The 19,286-nt window shown below is 62.2% G+C and overlaps 2 protein-coding genes across 3 annotated transcripts; one reads left to right on the top strand and one right to left on the bottom strand.

Annotated features, from left to right (window-relative positions):
* The first annotated feature begins 1,340 nt into the window (after window positions 1-1,340).
* On the top strand, window positions 1,341-5,512 carry LOC131822002 (heat shock transcription factor, X-linked-like). Its single transcript, XM_059158384.1, has 2 exons — window positions 1,341-3,553; window positions 4,716-5,512. The coding sequence occupies exons 1-2, from the start codon at window positions 2,894-2,896 to the stop codon at window positions 5,415-5,417; spliced, it is 1,362 nt and encodes a 453-aa protein (XP_059014367.1). The 5' UTR covers window positions 1,341-2,893; the 3' UTR covers window positions 5,418-5,512.
* Window positions 5,513-11,852: 6,340 nt separating this feature from the next.
* Window positions 11,853-17,603, bottom strand: LOC131821404 (melanoma-associated antigen 8-like). Of its 2 annotated transcripts, none has more exons than XM_059157485.1 (3): window positions 17,393-17,603; window positions 13,138-13,201; window positions 11,853-12,966 (listed from the first exon to the last, which is right to left on the bottom strand). In XM_059157485.1, exon 3 carries the CDS (start codon window positions 12,943-12,945, stop codon window positions 11,944-11,946), a length of 1,002 nt encoding a protein of 333 aa, XP_059013468.1. In that variant the 5' UTR covers window positions 12,946-12,966; window positions 13,138-13,201; window positions 17,393-17,603; the 3' UTR covers window positions 11,853-11,943. The 2 variants fall into 2 exon arrangements, with proteins under 2 accessions (XP_059013468.1, XP_059013470.1); XM_059157487.1 differs by lacking the exon at window positions 17,393-17,603 and adding an exon at window positions 15,749-15,822.
* Between the last annotated feature and the right edge of the window lie 1,683 nt (window positions 17,604-19,286).

Here is a 19,286-nt window from a genome sequence, read left to right as displayed (position 1 = left end):
ACACCATGATTAACTAGCCAATACATAGACCCATAAATCAGACTATTCGGATAGCTGGCTGTGGCTATAACCACAATGACCTTGCCCTTGACAGTTGTGGGCTTCCCTTTGATCCCGGCCACCTGAGGATTCCATTGCATTTAGGTTTCCAAATTCAGTGATTTCATTTCCCAGATTAAAGTCTGGGCTGCCGAGGAGAACAGTCAAGAGCTCTTCAAGGATGCTGGTGTTCCCTTCACACACCTGCTTCTCACAGCTGTAGTGAAAGGCTTGCCCATTGGACTTTCCCAGTGTGTGAGCAGGTATTAAATGACAATATCCCTAAGGCTTTGAATCCCTTCCTCTATATTAAACCAAGGCAGTCCTGACATTTCCAACTCACTCATTATAGGCCACGTTATGGTCCATGTTTCAGCCAAAGGACTATTAGAACACTTTTTTACTACCCAAGCTGCAACATTAAGTGCAATCTATTTCTTCTGCAGTGAATTTCTTTTTCTTAAAGATTTTATTTATTTATTTGACAGATAGAGATCACAAGTAGGCAGAGAGGCCGAGAGAGAGAGAGAGAGGAGGAAGCAGACTCCCCACTGAGCAGAGAGCCTGATGTGAGGCTTAATCCCAGGACCCTGGGATCATGATCTGAGCCGAAGGCAGAGGCTGTAACCCATGAGCCACCCAGGCGTCCCTTGCAGTTAATTTCTAGTCCTAGTTTGTTGAGTGATTTATCATGATGGGGAGTTGGATTTTGTCAAATGCTTTTTCTATTTTTTTTTTTTTAGATGATCAGGTGTTTTTCATATCCTATCTTGATATGACTGGGGTTGGGAAACCAGACATACCGTCCAAGCACAGATCAAGGAACAACAAACGAAGGTATGTCTGATTTAGGGATGGCTGATGACCTGGTAGGTAGGCAGCATTCAGTTATGGGACAGTCAATGGACAGCTTGGATTCTAAAATTTTGTAGTCAGCCTCAAGTGTTTCGAGGTATGAACTCAAGGTGGGGAAAAATCTGCTTGTGGGAAGATTGAAGAGAGACTCAGGTCTTGGATCAGAGGTGGGTGGCAGGGCCCTACAGCCAAAGGTCATGGGAAGGTGTCTCTTCTTTGGGAAATTAGTCAACAAAGAGGAAATCAGAGGTGGGCTCAGTTTTCAGTGACGTTCTGAACTAGAAGCTCCAGGTTCCTTAAAGTGATCCAGCCTCCGACTCAGTGGATTGACGCAACAGAGCTTAGGTGGCTGTAATTCTCCCACAGTTGTCTCTTCCTTTCCACCAAAGGAAACATCAAGCGGACAAGGGCAGCCGGGGTGCGGGGGGGAGGTGGGGGGAGGGTGAACATCTCTAACGCGCCTGCAGGGACAGCCTGAACACAGAGAATGTGGAGGGAAAGACGGACGCCGGGAGCCTCGACCAGTGGCCTGGGACACCCCTGCCGACACCGCGACAGCTCAGGAGCCCCACGACACTACTCTCCAGCCCCAGGCCAGTCTGAACCCGTGACGGGCACTTGTCGTGGTCCCGAGGCAGCGCCCGGTGACGGCAGCCGCTGGTGCCGCTCCCCCCTACATCGGTTGCCCTGGGACCTCTGTCCGTGGGCCCCCGCTGTCTCGGCATTTTCCCGGGCACTCAGCTCGGGTGGCATTTCAGCCCACGGTTTGTACCTGCCGGGGATGGAGTGAGGCCCCGCGGGGAGCCCCAGGCCACAGACTCTATTGCCTATTTGCTGCTAGACAAAATAGCCTCCAGTCTGGCGGTGCGTCTGCTGCGTGGCCATCTCTGGAAACTCACTGAGTTCCACGCCCACAATCGAGTTGGGGAGGCAGTGCTTGGGGGGAGGTGGGCCTGCACGTGGGGAGAATGTGCTAGAAGGCTTCTCTGCATGGCCTCCTCTTCTGGATCCTCCAGGCCCCAGAGACCAGAGAAGGATCCCGGAGCTCAAACCCTGGCCACCAACCAGGACGGGTGCCCCTGCCACCGTCAGTGGAGGAAAGGGAAGGAAGCCAGCCAGTGTGAGGCCCCCGGCTCCCGGCCGGCCCCACAGTCTGCCTGGGAGGTGGTGGCCGGGTGTGAAGGGGGGCACGTGCAGGCTGAGGAGAGGCAAGGAAGGAGAAGGCCTCCTCCTGCTCTCCTCCTCCTCCTCCTCCTCCTTCTGCAGGGTGGTGGTGGGACACACCTGACTAACCTGTTCACCTAAGCAGCCATCGGCCATGTGGCCTCGGGGGACCCACGGCGTGGGTAGACTAGGAGGGTCTCCGGGGAGGACCTCAGCACCCTGTTGGGACGATGCTAAAAGGCCCGCGTGGCCCACACCCTTGACCGTGGACGCCCGCCCCAGCCTCTGCTCCCTGCTTGAAAGCGTGCATCTCGGTAGGGACTCTCGAGACCCACGGGCCCGGAGAACGACCTCTGACCTCTTGAAGGACGCAGGCCAGCGGAGGTCAGCCGGCACCCGGGGAGCTAGGTGTGGGATGGATGGACGGTCTGGGGTTGGCCCCGGATGTTGGGTGTGTTACTTTTTTCTAAAGATTTTTTTTTTAATTTATTTGTTCGACAGAGAGAGAGAGATCACAAGTAGGCAGAGAGGCAGGCAGAGAAAGAGGGGGAAGCAGGCTCCCTGCCGAGCAGAGAGCCCGATACGAGGCTCGATCCCAGGACTCTGAGATCATGACCTGAGCCGAAGGCAGCGGCTTAACCCACTGAGCCACCCAGGGGCCCCTGTTGGGTGTGTTACTTTAAAGCCATAGACGAGGCTCCCCTTGCCCAGGGAAGGACCGGGTGTGGCCAGAAGGTTGGCGTGCCGACAGGTCACTCGTGTGGCTGGCCCTTTATCAGGTCACTGGCTGGCTGGCTTGTGATGTCACCCCCCAAGTAACTGGAGCCCCTTTGTGATGTCCCCGGGCCGCCCTGTTATCAAGGGGTGCAGCCGGCCAGGCCGCACTCGCAGGTCTACAGGAAGGAGGGGCGCGCCGGAGCGGAGTATGGCCAGCAAGGAGAAGCGGGGCCCGCCGGGCCCGGCGCAGGGCTTGGGGCCGCCGCCCTCCCCTCCAGAAGAGGGGGCTCCTGCCGCCGTGGGCCCGGAGAGCAGCGCTCCTCCAGCACAGCCTCCGCTCACCCTGGCGCAGCCGCAGCCGGTGTCCCCTGGGGACCCTGGCTTCAGGCTGCTGCTGGAGGAAAACGCTTTCCAGGCCTTGGCCCAAGAGCCTCTGCTCAAAAGGCCGCGCACCTCCCAGGACGCCCTGTCGGTGGGAGAAGGCAGCCTCCTCTGCCTGCCCTTTCCCAAGAGGCTGTGGGCCATCGTCAACAGCACCCAGTTTGCGTCCATTTGGTGGGCCAAGGATGGCACCTGCATAGGCATCAACGAGAAGCTGTTTCAGAAGGAGGTTTTGGAGCGGGAGGGTCCGGACAAAGTGTTCGAAACGGACTGTATGAAGAGTTTCGTCCGCCAGCTCAACCTGTATGGATTCAGCAAACTGCGCCGGGACGTGCACACATCCATCTGCCTTACCAGCTTTCTCACCGGAGGGGCCCCTGTTCACGTCCTGAGCAAGGTAACGGGGGCCGAGCCGCCAGGCTCTGGCGTGCTGGGGTCGGGGTGGGGGGTGGGAGCCCCCGGGGCTGCCTCCTGGGCATCTGGGGCCCGGGTCTCCCTCTGGGCAGTGGGGTCGGCGACCGAGACCCACTGTGGGGAAAGTGCCCAGGATGGCGCCAAGGGTGTCGGGGCTGCCTTCTTCAAGGACCCGCGTGATGGGCGCGCTGCCGCCCCGGGCAGGCACTCAGCGGGGGTGGGGGGCACTGGGAACTGGTAAGAGAGGAGGCGCTCGGAGCTCTCCTCACGACGGAGAAAGCGTCTTCTCCTTTCTACCCTTCTTTCTGCTGCGACCCCCCCCCCCGCTTTTCCCATTTCTCTAGGTTTGTGTCTTTTGGCTGGGTGTGTCCGTGAGGCGATGGGCATCCGGGGATGGCCACACGTGAGGGACGTCGCTGCTCTGGGCACCCCCAAACGGCACGCTGCTTGCACGGGGCCGTGCCCGAAACCTCCGCCAACACCGGATCCTCCCGCCCTGCTGCTCGGGGGTGGGGGGGTGGGGGGGTGGGGGGGTGGGGGGGTGGGGGGGTGGGGGAACCCCGCCTCACCGGGGGCTGTGAGCGTGCCCACGCGGGGCTCCCGCAGCTCCCGGCCGGCCATCGCCGAGGCGGGTGGTCGGGCCCCTTTCGTGAACTAGCGGTGTCCCTGGGCGTCTGGGGGCTGTGCTGCCCCAAAGCCCTTTGGAAGCCTGTGGAAGGCTGAAGGAGTGGGCGTGCTTCCCAAGCCCAGCGGGCCCCTGGACGCCCAGAGCCGGGGACTCCCAGCCAGGGCGCGCTTCTGCGGCCAGCGGACCTTGGCTCGGACAGCCGCCCAGGCTCCCGCCCCCGTCTGCCAATCCCGAGCCTCCCTCCCTTGGACTCCAAGCCCCCCTCCCTTGGGCGTGGATGCTGACCCGGGAGGCCCCTTGGAACCCTGGCCCCAGGGGCCGTGGGTGTCCCAAGTGAGCGAGGGCGGACGAGGGGACAGCGAGCACGCGGCTTCCTGCCCGGGCCGGGACCTGCCCCCAGGAGGCCTCGGGGCCTACGGCTACCCCGGACCGCAGCGCGGCCCCGACCCGGCTGCCGCTTGCGATCAACTCTGTTGTGACACGGACTCTCTCGTCCTCTTTTCATTTTGCCCCGCAGTTACAGTTCTACAGGAGCCCCTTCTTCAAGAGAGACTGTCCTCACCTGCTCCTGAGGATGAAGAGGAGAGTGGCCGTGAAATCCACAGTAAGGCAGATGGAAAGCAAGCCCGAGCCCGACACCCTGGGCGTCCCCCCGGCGGCACCGACACCCGGCCCGCGGCACGAGGGAGTCCTGTCCTCTGCCGGGGACCCGCCGGAGCCAGAGAGCAGCCCGCAGGGCGACGGCCCCACCATCCAGGGCAGGAGCGGGTCGGCCCCTCCTGCCATTGCCGGCGCGGCGGCCAGGACCACCGTGGCCGACACCCGCGCCGCGGCAGGCCGGCCCGTGCACGGCCAGCCCCAGGGTGCCCAGGCGTCCATCTGCCTCGCGCCGCCCGTGGCCCAGCCCGCGACCTTCCCCTGGGTCTGTGTCACCCTGCCCCCCGCGCAGATACACCCTTTCGCGTCGGGGCTGGGCCTCGCCCCCGGGCCCCCCGTGCTCCTCCCCGGGCCCACCGTGCAGCTCCCCGTGGCTGGGCTGCTGCCGCTCTACCACCCCTGGGGGCCCGGCGTGGCCGTTCTGCCTGGTGTGGCTGCCGGACCCGTCACCCCCGTGACCCTGACCCCTCACCCCCCGAGCCCCTTCCACTGCTGTCCCGACTGCCGCTGTTTCCCCGAGTACCTGCCACCGACCGCTCGGCCCCCCGATGGCCCCCGCTAGGCACACCACCGCAGCCAGGGCCGTCTGGTTGTCGGAAATCAGGCAGGTTAATAAAACGTGTCAGAGAGGGAGCCCCTTGTTGATGAACCCAGTGCCCTCGGCCCCTGCGATGTTTCTTTCTTAGCGGCGGGCTAGGCCTCCGCTTTCTGCTTGCGCCGTCAAGAACTTGGCACGACACCCCTCCTGGTGGATGCGGGGGCCCAGGAGACCCTCGGTCAGGCCCCTCGGGGTTTCCGCCTCCGCTCCTGAGGAAGGCCTCCGTGTGGCGCCTGACGGGTCCGAGAAGCTGGCATCGGGGGCCGAGGGCTCACCGCGGCAGGGTTTTCCTGGCCGGGCAGGCGCCCTTCCCCGTCGTGCCGGGTCCCTTGTATGACAGGACCTTCCCTTGATCCACGAGGGGAGGTCAGGTCGCACCTCATAGGAGGAGAGAAAAGGTGGCCCTACCGTCCTCCAGCACCCAGAGGTGGGTGGAGACGGTCGCCGCCGGGTCCTACGGGTTTGCAGCGCAGAGGCTGCCTGCTGGTATCTGGAGGACAGGATGCATGGGGGGGAGGGGCTCTTCCCGTCCCTGTCAGAGGAGCTGGTAACTTTTCCCCTTTGCCCCCAGTCGTCCTCTTTCTCTTCCGAACTCAACATGTCGAGCGCGTCATGCTCCGACTTGGGAGGAAACAACCTCCGGCTCCTGGGGCGTGCAGCGCCTCGAGGACGCGCACTCCGCACCCCGAGCCGCCTCAAAGACAGAGTGTCTCAAGGGGCACGGGCAACGAGCTCCCAGGCTCCCGCCGTGGCCTTGACGGGCCATAGACCATACCAGATGGGCTCTGGAACCGGGCAGCGGGGGATAGGGGGAAAAGCAACCGTCCCCAGGACGGAGAGACACCGCTGCCCTTAACTTTTCCACTGGGCAGGAGTAGGGAGTCCCCCTGAGCCGGGGGGGAGAGCCCATAGGGCCCCCGTCCCCCTGAGGCTAGTGCGCACCTGGCAGGGATGAACACTCCAAGCTTCTAATCATGGCTTGGTGTCTCTGCTGAGCTGTCGCCACCTCCAGGGCCACCCAGGAGCCCAGCTAGGGTCACCTGGTTAGAACAAAAGATGCTCCTAGGGCTCTTACCTCTCGGGAAATGACAAGGGTTTTATTTAGGAGCCCCGTGTCAAACACGGGATCAGAGACTACATGTTAAGAGAAGCGATCCTCCCAGCACCCCCGTTTACAAGGGATTTAGGAGCCCCGTGTCAGGAACCGGAGTCAGAGACCTGTATGATAGAGAGAGAGAGAGACAGACAAGATATAGAGATATAGATGTAGAAGTACAGAAATCAGTATCTTATTAGGTCACAAGGAGCCTGGAGCACCTCAAAGTGCCAGAAAGTAGGGACACGGTAAAAATAAAATGAAAACGAAACAAAGCCACTCTGTACCTCAAAGGGACTCGGAAGCTGAGTGAGATCCCTTTTCGGAAGACCAACGCTAGAACAGTGTGAGCGACCAAATCGAGCGAAACTGGGATGTGACCCAAACGATAGAATAAAACCTCCTCGAGTCCCTCGTGAGGAAAGACAGGATGGCATGGTGAAGGGACAAATGCGCGAGAGTGGACAAGCCTCCCGCAGGCGAGGCCCAAGCTACCAAAGTAGACACCGCTCCCCCAGAGAGGAGGAGCGCAGCCCGGCTCCCCAGAGGGCGGGGCTGGGCACAGTGACCTCCCCCAACAGCACCCCGCGAAACAGACAAATGAAAGGGTCCCTTTCCACTGGGGACCCCGACAGCCTCTACCTCAGCCGCATGCGCAGGGTCAGCATCCACAGTGACGACCCGTACTCCTCGTCCGGAGACACTCTCCAGAGGATGGGGTGAGCATCTCTTTCCTCTGTGCTCTTCCTCTCAGAAAGCTCTAGCCGGCTCTCCGCCGGAGAAATCTATCCGACAGACCCCAGTTGATGGACGTCCCACAGTGCGTGTGACCAGGACCTCTCCTAAAGCTCACGGTCCTTCCCGACAGCAAAGTCTGGGAACTCCCAAAGCCAGGAGTCGTCCTCGGAAGACAGGACACCTCAGTGGGAGATGGGGCATCGTGGGAGGACAAGATCCCACTCGCACGCAGATGGAGGAGCCAGGACCCACCGAAGGCTGCTCTGGGTTCGGGCCCGGCCGCTGCTCGGCCGTGCCCCTTCCCAGTCCTGTCCCCTTCCCTTCCAGCCGACGGGGCGGTCCAACGGTGTCCAGCGGGCTCACTCCCCTGGGCAGGCTACACATCAGACACGCAGCGGGCCGGCAGTTCAAAACACCCTCCCACCGGGTCTACGGACTGTCACGGCATGTCCAACGGTGAGTGTCCGGGGGACCCTCTGCACACATCCTCTGTCCGGGCGCTCGGGAAATGCAGCACTGCCGTTCCCACTGTCTCCTGGCTGTCCCTTGGTCTCACACCCTGCCTCCCGCCACTTGCCCTTGCCCCGTGCTCAGCCCTAGCTCCGGCCCGGTACAGGCAGAGAGGCCCCAGGCTTGCTCGTGAAGGCGCCAGGACCGGGGACAGCGGTATTTGTCCGAGAGGACGGTCGGTCGGTGGGAGCCAGCCTGAAGGCCAGACCCCTGGCGAGGCGGCGGGGATTCAGGAAGGCATGGCTGGGCCCGGGCAACGGGGGCTTCTGAGAGGAGCAGGACCGTGCTTGAGACACCTCACACCAGCCCCTCCTGGGAACGGGTCAGGCCACCTAGAGACCGTCACGTCGTCTGGCCAACGGGTAAGGGGGTCGGTCCCTGCCCTGCCCAGCCCTGGCCCCAGTTACCGGGGACCGGGGTGACGTGTGTTACCGTCGACACGATTGAGAGAGCCTGGCACCCCTGAAATGCCTTCCTGAGGGACGCTCGTGGTGGCGCTGGGCGAGTCCGAAGTGGGACAGCAAAGCAGTCCAGGACGGTCTGGATCAAACACCATCCCACGACCTCCAAGTCCGTTCCCTCCGAGGAGGGCACGCAGTATCCCTGCTTCCATCCTGGAGTGCCCCACGGGCTCCAGTCCTGGAACTTGGGCCGAGAGCACCCAGTTCAAGAGGTCAAACAGGCTCCAGCTCACCTCAGCCTCCTCTGGGCTCCCCTGACCCTCCCCTGCTCGGCCCAGGGCAGTCCAGACGGGATGACGAGGGGGTGTTCCTCCTCCCACGTCTCCTGGGGCGGCCAAACCTCTGTACAGCCTGCCGCCTGGGAACCCGAACCCTCTCCTCCAGGGCTGCGTTCTAAGTCCTCATTTGAGACTGCGTTGAATGGGGGAGCGTTGCGGTGGCCACGCCGTCACCTGCAAGTCTCTCCTCTGCCCCAACGGCCCGACTGCAGACACCAGGGTCCCAGCAGGCTCTGGGGATGGCTGACAGGGACACACGCCCACTCTGGCTCAGCCTCAGGAAGCAAAGCCTCAGCGTCACCTGCGCAGGGCTACCTGCTTCATGAAGCAGTTGGGGTGACACAGGACATCTCCGAAAATAACACAGCGTTGTACACGGTCTCACGCAGTCACCGGGGGACGACTGTCACTCGCGGGCCCCGGGCACACGCGCCACCAGGGTGTCGAGTCAGCTACAGCGGAAGCGCGGGCACGCTGAGCGGGATCCACGGCTGGGGCCTCCCAAGGAAGGATGAGTGTGAGAAGACTGAGGGGTGAGGGCTTTGCAGCGGGGAGACAGGAGGACGAGACCGCAGACATTGCAGACCGAGGCCAGGGTCAGGATAGGCTGGACAGTGCACGAGGCATGGGGGCTGGGGGCCGGGCCCCAGGAGGAGGACCCCCACCCCAGTTCCCACAAGGCCCACATGCAGCTGGCTGCCCGGCTCCCAAAAGAGACTCATGACGGCCCCGTGGGCACTAACGGGGTAGCTCAGGGACCTGGCGGTGCAGGGGGCAGGAAGCATGCCTATAGCCCGTTTCCCGAGCAGAGGCTCCTGTGGGGAAGGCCGCCCGCCCTGCGCGGAGCAGTAAGGCCCACATGTCAGGCATGACACACACGCATAAGCGTCCGTGGGTCTGACACCAGAGTCTGGCTGAGGACGCGGTGCGCTCTCTGTTCTGTGCTGCCATGGCAAAGAACGGATCCAGGGTCCCTGGGGCGCCTTCGATAGGAATGCCTGTGACAAACAGGATTCTGCCACAGGAGCCTTCCTAAGTGCGAGAGGACAGGCCACGCCGTTTCCTTCTTAGCCTGGGGACAGGAGGAGCACAAGGGGGGGGGGGGCCCGGCACTGGACATCGCTCTGATTCACTCTTGCGGACTACCTTTTCAGCCCAAAGCCGCTTTGCTACTTCGCTGAGGCAAAACCCCCTCATTTCTGGGAGGGGTTCCTGAGAAAGTCCAATTTGCCTTGAAAGTCTCTGCCTTTGGATGTGCCCAAAGACCAAGGGACAGGGGCTTCAAGTGCGAGATCGCACCTAATGTTCCCGAGTTGGCACACGCACAGACGTGGCTATGGTTGTTCACAACATCTCAGCGGGGCTGATCACCCTCCTCACTCCGGAGCCCCTTTTGGCACTTCCCAGGGCCATAACCTTCAAGATCTCAGTGGGCTGACAATGTTCGCTGTCCTCGGATGCACAGTCCGAAACCTCTCTAACCCGTGATTCTCTGCTCCTGTCCCGCTTTAGAAGAGGCCGGAACACGGGCACGCTGGTGTCTGAGGGTCTGCGCTGCTTGGGACAGCTGTCCGGTGCTATTGTGACACCCCCCCCCCCACTCTCCCCATCTACAAATCGTTCGTTGCCCTGACAGATCACAGACGCGGGGTTCGAGTGGAACGACAGAGAAGCGAAGCACACCGAGCTCCCTGCCTGTGCACCTCCGGGAGGACAGATCGTGCCCAAATGGGTGAGGGTGGCGCAGGGGGTCCAGACCAGCTGCGTGCAAGGAACCCAAAGGTCCCCAGGAACAGGAAGAGACCACCTCGATGCCTCTTTTCAGCTTTTCTCCCATGCAGACCTCTGAGCTTCAACCATTTCTTCCCACGAACACCCAGCCACTCTTCAGGACTGGCGGCGGACAACTCCGGGGAGTCCCGATAATTTCTCCTGGCCGAGGAGCCAGCGAAGGCTCCGCCGGTCCGGGGGGAACAGGGCTGTCCGGGACGTGCGCATTCCCCGCTGTCGTCCACAGAACGTTCGTGGTGAGGGTGGGAATAAAGCCCCTGAACCTTCACTGTGTTCAAATACCCTGTGACGGGGCCCGGCACGCTGTACCTTCAGGCCACAGACACTCGGCCTTCTCCACGGCCCAATGCAAACTGCTCCCGGCGTTTATCCATTTAAGACATCTGTCCCGCCCCAAAAGCACCCGATGCCCAAAGAGGGCCACTGTCACCACCCAGCTTCCCCATGACCGGCAGCACAGAAGCGATCATGGGGCCCCTCTAGTCACAGCCCTGCCGCCCGGGCTGGGTCAGGGGCATTTCCAGGGCCGTCCTCGCCTCGGGAGCAACACCCCCTCACGGCTTCCGCTTCATCCGCAGCTCTCAGGGCACGCCTGCCCACCTTCGTGCCACGACTGGGACTGCTACACACAGTCCCCTATGGCTGGGACGCGTCCTGCTTCTAGCGTCCTCCGCGCTCAGCCGCAGGGCCTTCCAGACGGTAGAACTCAGCCCACGTCGAGGAATCAAGGAGCCAGTGAGCCGAGCTCCCTCTGTGCTGAGCGGACGCTTCTCCTCCTTTCTTGAAGAACCAAGCCAGGGCAGGAGCCCCGTGTGTGTGCCTCTGCCATGGACACCATGACAGCCAGCGGGGCATCAGAGGCAAGAACCCACACGCTTATCGTCCCCCGTTCCTGACCCCCTTCCCCTTCCTATTCCGTTCTTTCGCCTTCCCAACCCACCCCGAGGCCAAGCCCTGTGATTCTGGCCCAGAGCCCAAAACAGGAGGCAAGGTGTCTAGGCTGGTTTCTAGGACACGGCAAAAATCCTTTTTGCTGAAAGATATTTTATGTGTTTATTTATTCGAGAAACAGCACACAGAGAGGAAGAGGGAGAAACAGGCCGACTGAGCAGGGAGCCCGATGTGGGGTTATATCACAAGATCCTGAGATCCTGACCTGAGCTGAAGGCAGATGCGTAACCAACGGAGTCCCCCAGACGGCCCCGGGACATGACAAAACTCGTAACTCTTGAACTGGGTCAGGACAAACGCTGTGTTGGGGGATGTCACGCACACACTCAGTCACTGAAGCCAATGAAACCTCCTACGCCAAGGAACCCACTGGAGAGCTCACCAGGGACACCGAGCTCTGAACTTGGGAGGCATCGCAGGGAACCGCCCTCCACATCCCCAAAGGAGGCTCTTTGCCCTGCATTTTCCCCCAAACCTCCCTGGCCCTGCACTGCTTCGAAATCCCAGGGCTCTCTCTTCACACACACACACACACACACACACACACACACACACACACACCAACAGGGAAGAACCAAGAAACAGCCTCACTTCGTGCCCGGAACCCCCAGGACAATCTGCCCACCACGCCAGGGCCCGGACCGCACCACAGCCACCCCTGGGGCTCAGGCCCTCCCTTCCTCGTGGCTCACAGCCTCTTCAGAGGGGACCAGGGAGGAAACCGGCAGCCCGGGATAGACCCGCAGCAAATACTCCAGCACCTGCAACCTGCTGGTTTCCGCGTGGGCCCTGGGACCCCACAGGAACTCGTAGCGGGCAGGGTCACTGCCGGGCACCTGCCGGTACTCCAGGTACCCTTCCTGCACCCAGACGTTGGTCAGGAGCTCCCGGGGCTCCCCGTAGATGATGTGCTCCTCACCGGCATACACCCCCATGACCCCCAGCGCTTCCCACACCACCTCCTCGGGGGCACGGTCGCCCTCCAGGAGGATCACCGCCAGGAGCACCACCAGGAGGCCGGTCTTGGGCGGGCCCTGCTCACCGCTCAGCATCGCATCGCAGGTGAGGCCCAGGACAGTGACCAGGACGTAGGAGTGCTCGGTGGGGTCTACTTCCTTCACCTCCACGCCAAACACCAGCCGCATGCACTCGGACGCCTGGCCCAGCATTCCGGGGAAGGCGTCCTGCTCATCCTCGCCGACGATCGCCAGCATCTCCGCCTGGCTGGCCGGCTCCTTGGTGAGATACTTGAGGAGCAGGAACCCCACCAGGTCAGCTGTCTTCTCCTGGAGTATGTCAGAGCGCCTGGGCTCGGCTTCTTCGGACTCCTCCCCGGTGCTGGACCCCTCCTCATCTGAGCTGCTGGAGCCCTGGTCGGGCGGGCTCCAGGCAGTGGCTGCCATGGCCGCGGGCAAGGGGCAGGCCATCTGAGGGCTCTGGGGTGGACTCGGGGTCCCCGCAGCAGAGCCCTCCTCCTGGGGGCCCAGAGACAGGGCCGAGCAAGAGAGGGAAGGGACGCTGGACTGGGAGGAGGCAGAGGCGGAGGAGGGAGGTAGGGTCTCCTCTCCTCCAGCCCCGCACTGCTGTGCCTCCTCCAGGCCCTGTCCCGGTCCTGGACCGGGGTCTTCCTCCAGCTTCCACAGCTCACTCCTCTGACCCAGGGGCATGGCGATGGTGTCGGGCTGAACCTGAAGACACATGTGGGTGGCTCCTCAGGGTGCAGCCCATCCAGCAGAGGCCCGGATGTCCCAGAGCTGACAGTGGGCTGCGTCGCCCATGGGTGCCCAGGGGTGCCCTCTGGGTTGGGACCCTGGCGCCAGGCTCACAGCAAGTACCTCACCTTGACCACTGGCACTCACCTGCACCGTGATCTCAGGGACTCCTGCCTCACACCGAGGGCTCAACAGCTGCTTCTCGATACCCCTAGGGGAGAAAAGGAGAAGACACCTCAGGGGACACACTTAGAGCACAGCCCCGGGGCCCAGGGCACACAGGAGGGCTGGGCTGGACTCCTGAGTCTGCCACCCGTCCAGGCTGGGCCGTCCCCTCCTTGGCCTCTCAGGAGACTTCTTCCCCCTGCCAGGACCTAAGCCCCACGCCCCTTGGCCCAGAGGCCAAAGGGTCCCAGCAAGACCACGCGGCCCTGAGCCTCCACGGAAGGAAAGCGAGGGGGTCACATCTGGACCGGCCTGCATCAGGTCTACAGGGCTCGTCACGGATCTCCAGGGATGGCCAAATGTGGGGGTGCCATCTATGTGGGATGGGTCTGCTTCTTTGTCTATACCTTGACCCCAGGAAGGCTGGGAAAACTCCCGGTGTTCACTGGAGGCGACCCTCCTGGTGTCGAGGCCTCATCTCATGGAGAAGCCGGAAGGAAAAGCGAGGAGAACTCAGTCTGCCCACCGATGCCCCGTCTCCCCACTGTCCCCCCATCTCCCCATGGCTGACAGAAGTGTGAGGGCAGGCCTGGCCCCTGGGGATCCTCCCTCCTCCACTGACCTGAGTACAGACCCTCAGGCACAGACCCTCCCCTCCCAGAGCCCAGGGAATTGGGGACGAAGAGGGGCTCAGCCCGCCAGACGCAGCCCGGGTTCTCAGGGCGGTCAGGTAGAGCTGGCCAGATTTCTGGGCCATCCCCTCCTCGTCCCAAGGGGGTCCTCGTTCCTGTCTAGGGGGTCCCCACATTGACTCTTGCTGTACCAGGGTGTCTCCCAGGTGGGCTTCCTCAGATGAACCGACTCTGTCCTCTCCCAGCATGGCCCTCGCCTCCCTGAGAGCTCCCAGAGGACGGTGAGGAGCCACCACGTCCATGTCCGAGGGTCCGTCCCCCACCGTCAGCTTCCAGCAAGATCCCAAAGGGCTGGCAGTGCGGACCGACCCCTCTGTCCTGGGATGGGGATGCCCTCGGGCTCCCGGGAGGCTAATCCTCCTTCTGGCCAGGGCCTGGTCTTCCACCCACCCCCAACCTGAGATAGAGGCCATGTGCCCCTCGGCCCGAGACCTCACTCCCCGAGGTCTCTCCACCTTCCAGCCCATGAGACAAGTGAGCATGCCTGCCAACTTGGGCCACCGCTGACCAGTCCTCCCTGGGCTGCCAACAGGGCACGGCCGGACTCCGGGCCACTGGCTTCTTTGTTGAGAAGGTAGGATCGGGTACAGCCAGTCCTGACCCAGGGTTCTCATCCTCTCTCCCAGAAGGACCTGAGACCCTCCTCCCCACCCCATGCTCCTCTCTCTCTCTCTCTCTCTCACACACACACACACACAGACACAAACACACGCACGAGCCCTCCACACCCCAGGCCGTGTTCCTTCTCACCACAGCCCACAGTCTCTCACACCCAGATGTGGACATCAGGACAGGCATGGGCTCCTCCTACACTGGGGCCTCCTCTCCGAATTGAACATGCTGGGGACCAGGATGCCTCAGTCCTCCCTCTGGTCCTCTCCTTCCACCACAGCAGGCCCACGGTCCGCCCGGGAGGTCCTGAAGCCCGATGCTTCCACCCAGACCCGCGTCTCTGGGAGACTTGGTGGGAATGCAGGGCTCGCCCGATGTGATCATCTGTCCCTGGGGCCTCCTGGGACCAAACGTGGTCTCTGTCCCCGATCCTGCAGTCCTCCTTGCAGGCCTCGCCTTTCCCCCAAGCCACACACGGTCCATCTCCCCCCTCACGCGTTCTTGAGGCGGTGCTCCATCCTTGTGACCACCGGTCCTCAGAGGCCCTGAGTCTGAAGTGGCCACCCACGGCGTGGGATCGCCCACCCCAGGAGCCTCCCGTGGCTGAACCAAGCCGCGGTCCAGCGGGCTCCCTGGGGACTCCCTCAGGTCTTCTCGCCTCGAGCCCTCGCGGGTCCCGGGCCTCTCCTGTCTGCTGTCCCGGGGCCGGGGCTCCCACACCAAGGCTATCGCTCCCCTGAGCCCACTGGCTCAAGCCTGTGACCACGATGTGCAGCGGCAAAGCCCAAGACTTCCCAGGGCTGACCGCGGGGGCTGAGATGGGGCGTCCGGGTCTCTCGGGCCTTCTTCCCCTTTCCAACGGGGCTCCCTGGTGCCTATGCCTTTGTGTGCTGTACTGCCCGTGGATCGACTCCTGGACCCCAGCGCATCCAGCATCCGGGAGACCCAGCTGGGCAAGTGAGGTACACAAACACGCACATACGAACACAAATGAGGAGTCCGTGTCCTACACTAAGACGTCTAGGGGCTGCCTCTGGGTTGGGGTCCAGGGTCCCTCAGACCTCCCTCTGCCTCCTCGCCGTGAAGCCCAGCAGCACCTGCCCCCACGTGTTTGCCCACGCGAGGGAGGCCCTCTTCCTTCTGCAGAGGTCCCCAGTCACTAGAGAAAGCCTGAGGCGCGAGTCCCACCCTAGGGGATAGGAGACCCCATCCCGCCCAGATGCCTTTCTAAACTGACCCTGGGAACCCAATGCTGTGAGGTCCCCCCTCTCCTGCCTCAGGGTTCATACCTTGAATCCCATTCGCGGCTGAGCCCTCCCCTCTGACGCCCTGAGATCGGCTCCTTACATCAGGCGCTTTATCCCCGAGAGACCCGGATGCGGAAGTCCGGACTCGCCACGTGCTCCCATCCCCCACCACGGACCTTCCCTGACTGACTCTGGGCTGGGGCCCTGGGTCCCTCAATCCTCCTACATCCTCACCATAAAACTCAGCAAGGCCTTCTCCCGCCCCTCTACCCCACTGAGGGAGGCCCCACTCCTTCTGCCAAGGCCCCCAGTGTCTCTGAGACCCGGATGCACCAGTCCCACCCCAGAGGCTACTAGTCCCCATCACCCTCAGGTGCCTTTCCAGACAGACACTAGGGCCCGAATGCTGTGAGATCCCCCCTGTCCTGCCTCAGGGTTCATACCTTGAATCCCATTCGCGCCTGAGCCCTCCCCTCTGACGCCCTGAGATCGACTCCTTACATCAGGCGCTTTATCCCCGAGAGACCCGGATGCGGAAGTCCGGACTCGCCACGGGCTCCCATCCCCCACCACGGACCTTCCCTGCCTGACTCTGGGCTGGGGTCCTGGATCCCTCAGTCCTCCCTCTGCACCCTCACCACGAAGCCCAGTATGACCTGCGCCCGCCCCTCTGCCCGCCTGAGGGAGGCCCTGCTCCTTCCACCCAGGCTCCGAGTCTCTCCGGAGGCCCCGAAGCCCCAGTCAGGCCACCTGACCACTTGTCCCATCACTCCAGGGCGGACTTCCCGGAATGGCCTTGGGAGCCGACGTGGGAGAGGTCCCCTCTGGCCTCCCTCAGGGTTCATACCTCGAATCCCATCCGCGCCTGAGCCCTCCCCTCTGACGCCCTGAGATCGGCTCCTTACGCCAGGCGCTTTATCCCCGAGAGACCCGGATGCGGAAGTCCGGACTCGCCACGTGCTCCCATCCCCCACCACGGACCTTCCCTGACTGACTCTGGGCTGGGGTCCGGGCTCCCTCAATCCTCCTACATCCTCACCATGAAACAAAGCACGACCTGCGCCCGCCCCCTACCCCACTGAGGGAGGCCCCGCTCCTTCTGCCAAGGCCCCCAGTGTCTCCGAGACCCGGACGCGCCAGTCCCCACACACTGGCCAGGTGTCCCCATCCCGCCCGGGGGCCTGCCCGGACTGGTCCTGGGGCCGACCTCAGTTTCGACCCCTCTGTCCTGGGCTCCCAACTCCCTCGGTCCTGCCCCCGCTCGGGCACGACCCCATCCCCCCTGACCCCCCAGGGCCTCCCTGGGCCGCGGCCTTCCTGACCCGGCATCCTCGCCCTCCGACCAAGGTCCTCAGCCCCCTCGGACCCCCGAGGCACCTTTCAGCCGACGCCCCCTGTGGCCACCCTCCCCCGGGGCCCCAGGGTCGGTCCGCGGCTGGGCTGCGGTGGGGCTGCAGCCCTCGGGGCCGCACCGATCTCCCTCAGGTGCCGACACCCGCTCCAGGGGGGGGGGGCCTGGGCCCGTCCTTCTGGGGACCCGTGCCCCCTGCCCTGGCCCCGGCGGGAAGGGCTCAGCCGGACGGCGCTGCCCCGGCCCGGGGTCTCTCGGGGCTGCCGCCATGGCCCCCTGGATCCCGGGGGTCCCCCCACGACCCCCACTCGGGGCACCGTCAGGGCAGGGTCTACCTGCACGCCTGGCTGCCGGGCCTGGGCTCCTTCCCTCAGCCAACCGGACTCCGGCTTCCCGCACACAGGGCCTCGCCTCTCTCAGGCCTCGGAGGCGGAAGTCGGCGCTCGACACATCCGGACCCCAGAGGAAGGGGTCCCCTAGGGCTGACAGCACCTCCGCGGCGATGGGTCCCGCGTGGGCAAGGCGGGAGCAGGGGAGCGGGGAGGAGGGTCCCTCGGTCCTCCCTGGGCGCCTCGCCTGCCCTCTGGCAACACTGGGCCGCCGCTGACCGCAGACCTGAGCCCCAGCGGGATGGTTGGCGGGGCTCGTGCCGCACCTGCTCCCGGGGCCCGGGGTGTCTCAGGGCTGCGGGCAGGGACACAGTGCGCTGGGACGTGGGACCCCTCGGCCCTCACCCAGGAGGCCCTCCTCTCCCCTTGTGGGACACACGCCGTCACGGGACAGATGCCTGATGTGGACCCGCAGTGCCCGTGACCGGGAGGCAGGGTCGGAGGAGAAGCGCTCCTTCCAAGGGGTCCCTTCGCCAGCCGCCAGACTTCAGGAACAGTCTGAAGATTTTATAAAAACATTGAATCTACTGACGAGGCTGAGCAGCTGCAGAGGTTTGGGGTTCGGTCCCAGGGTGTTTAGGGTTATCCACTGTTTCGGGGTCCGCTGCAGTGAGTTTTCCTTGGTCGTGCTCGTTCATCCTAAGAAACACACTGTCCGCCTCTACCCGGTGTGTGTACTACATATGTGTATATAGGCTGGGTGTACGTTGTATGTGTTTAGGTCTACATGCATGTATATATCACATATGTATGGACATCGACGGACATGTATGCACCTATGTTCTTGCTATAGATGCATTTTTATAGGTATGTAGGTATATACGTGTAGACTGTGTGTGTATGTCTTTTATGAAAGACTAACTTCTCATCCTATATGTCATTTGTTTTGATACTCACATCTGTTTCTGGTCTAGTCTTGATATCCTCCTCCAGCACTTTTTTGAAAAGGCTGTCCTCACCTCCTAAGCTAAAGCCCAGAATCCAGACGCATCTGCCTCTGTCAAGGCCGTTTTCTCTGCTGTCCTGATACTTGCCCAGAGCTACTGGCACGTATCCTCTGCGGTCCTGCATCAGATTTGTGAAGGAAGCGGGGGCAGAAGTTGAAAATCGTTCCCACTACCCATGCTTTCATTGGCATCCATGCAGTCTATCTTCCCTCCTGACATCCCTGCTACTCCCCACGTCCCCGGCCCGACGGCACTCCGAAGCGTCACCTTAAAGCTTTCTCCGATTCTCTTGTTCAGGTATTGCTGTTCACATTGTATGTCTTTTAAAGGACTTACATTTTGTGGGGCGCCTGTGTGGCCCAGTGGGTTAAGCCTCTGCCTTCAGCGTAGGTCATGATCTCAGGGTCCTGGGATCCAGCCCCGCCTCGGGCTCTCTGCTGAGCAGGGAGCCCGCTTCCCTCCTCTCTCTGCCTGCCTCTCTGCCTACTTGTGGTCTCTCTCCCTCTCTATATCAAATAAATAAATAAGATCTTTTTAAAAAATTTAAAAAAAATAAAGGAGTTTCCATTTTGTAGGACACATTTAGGTGCACAGAGACAGAGAGGAAAGTACACAGATTTCCCACTGATCCACTGCCGCACACCTACGGAGTCTCCCATAATATCAACATCCCCCACCAGAGTAAAACAGTGGTCATCCCTGAGGAAGGTCCATGACTCATCATAGTCATCCAAAGCCCACCATCCAAAGTACCAAAGTATCCCCATAGCCAAAGTACCACTAATGTTCACATCTGGTTTTCGTTTTCCGTGGGTTTGCACTGAAGTGGGATGACATGTACCCGTCAGGACAGTACCATACAGAGCACATTCACGACTCTGCCGATTCATTCC

This window comes from Mustela lutreola, chromosome X (assembly GCF_030435805.1).
Source record: "Mustela lutreola isolate mMusLut2 chromosome X, mMusLut2.pri, whole genome shotgun sequence".
Classification (NCBI taxonomy): domain Eukaryota; kingdom Metazoa; phylum Chordata; class Mammalia; order Carnivora; family Mustelidae; genus Mustela; species Mustela lutreola.
Note: the sequence above shows the minus strand (reverse complement) of the source record. Positions and strands in the feature narration are given on the sequence as shown.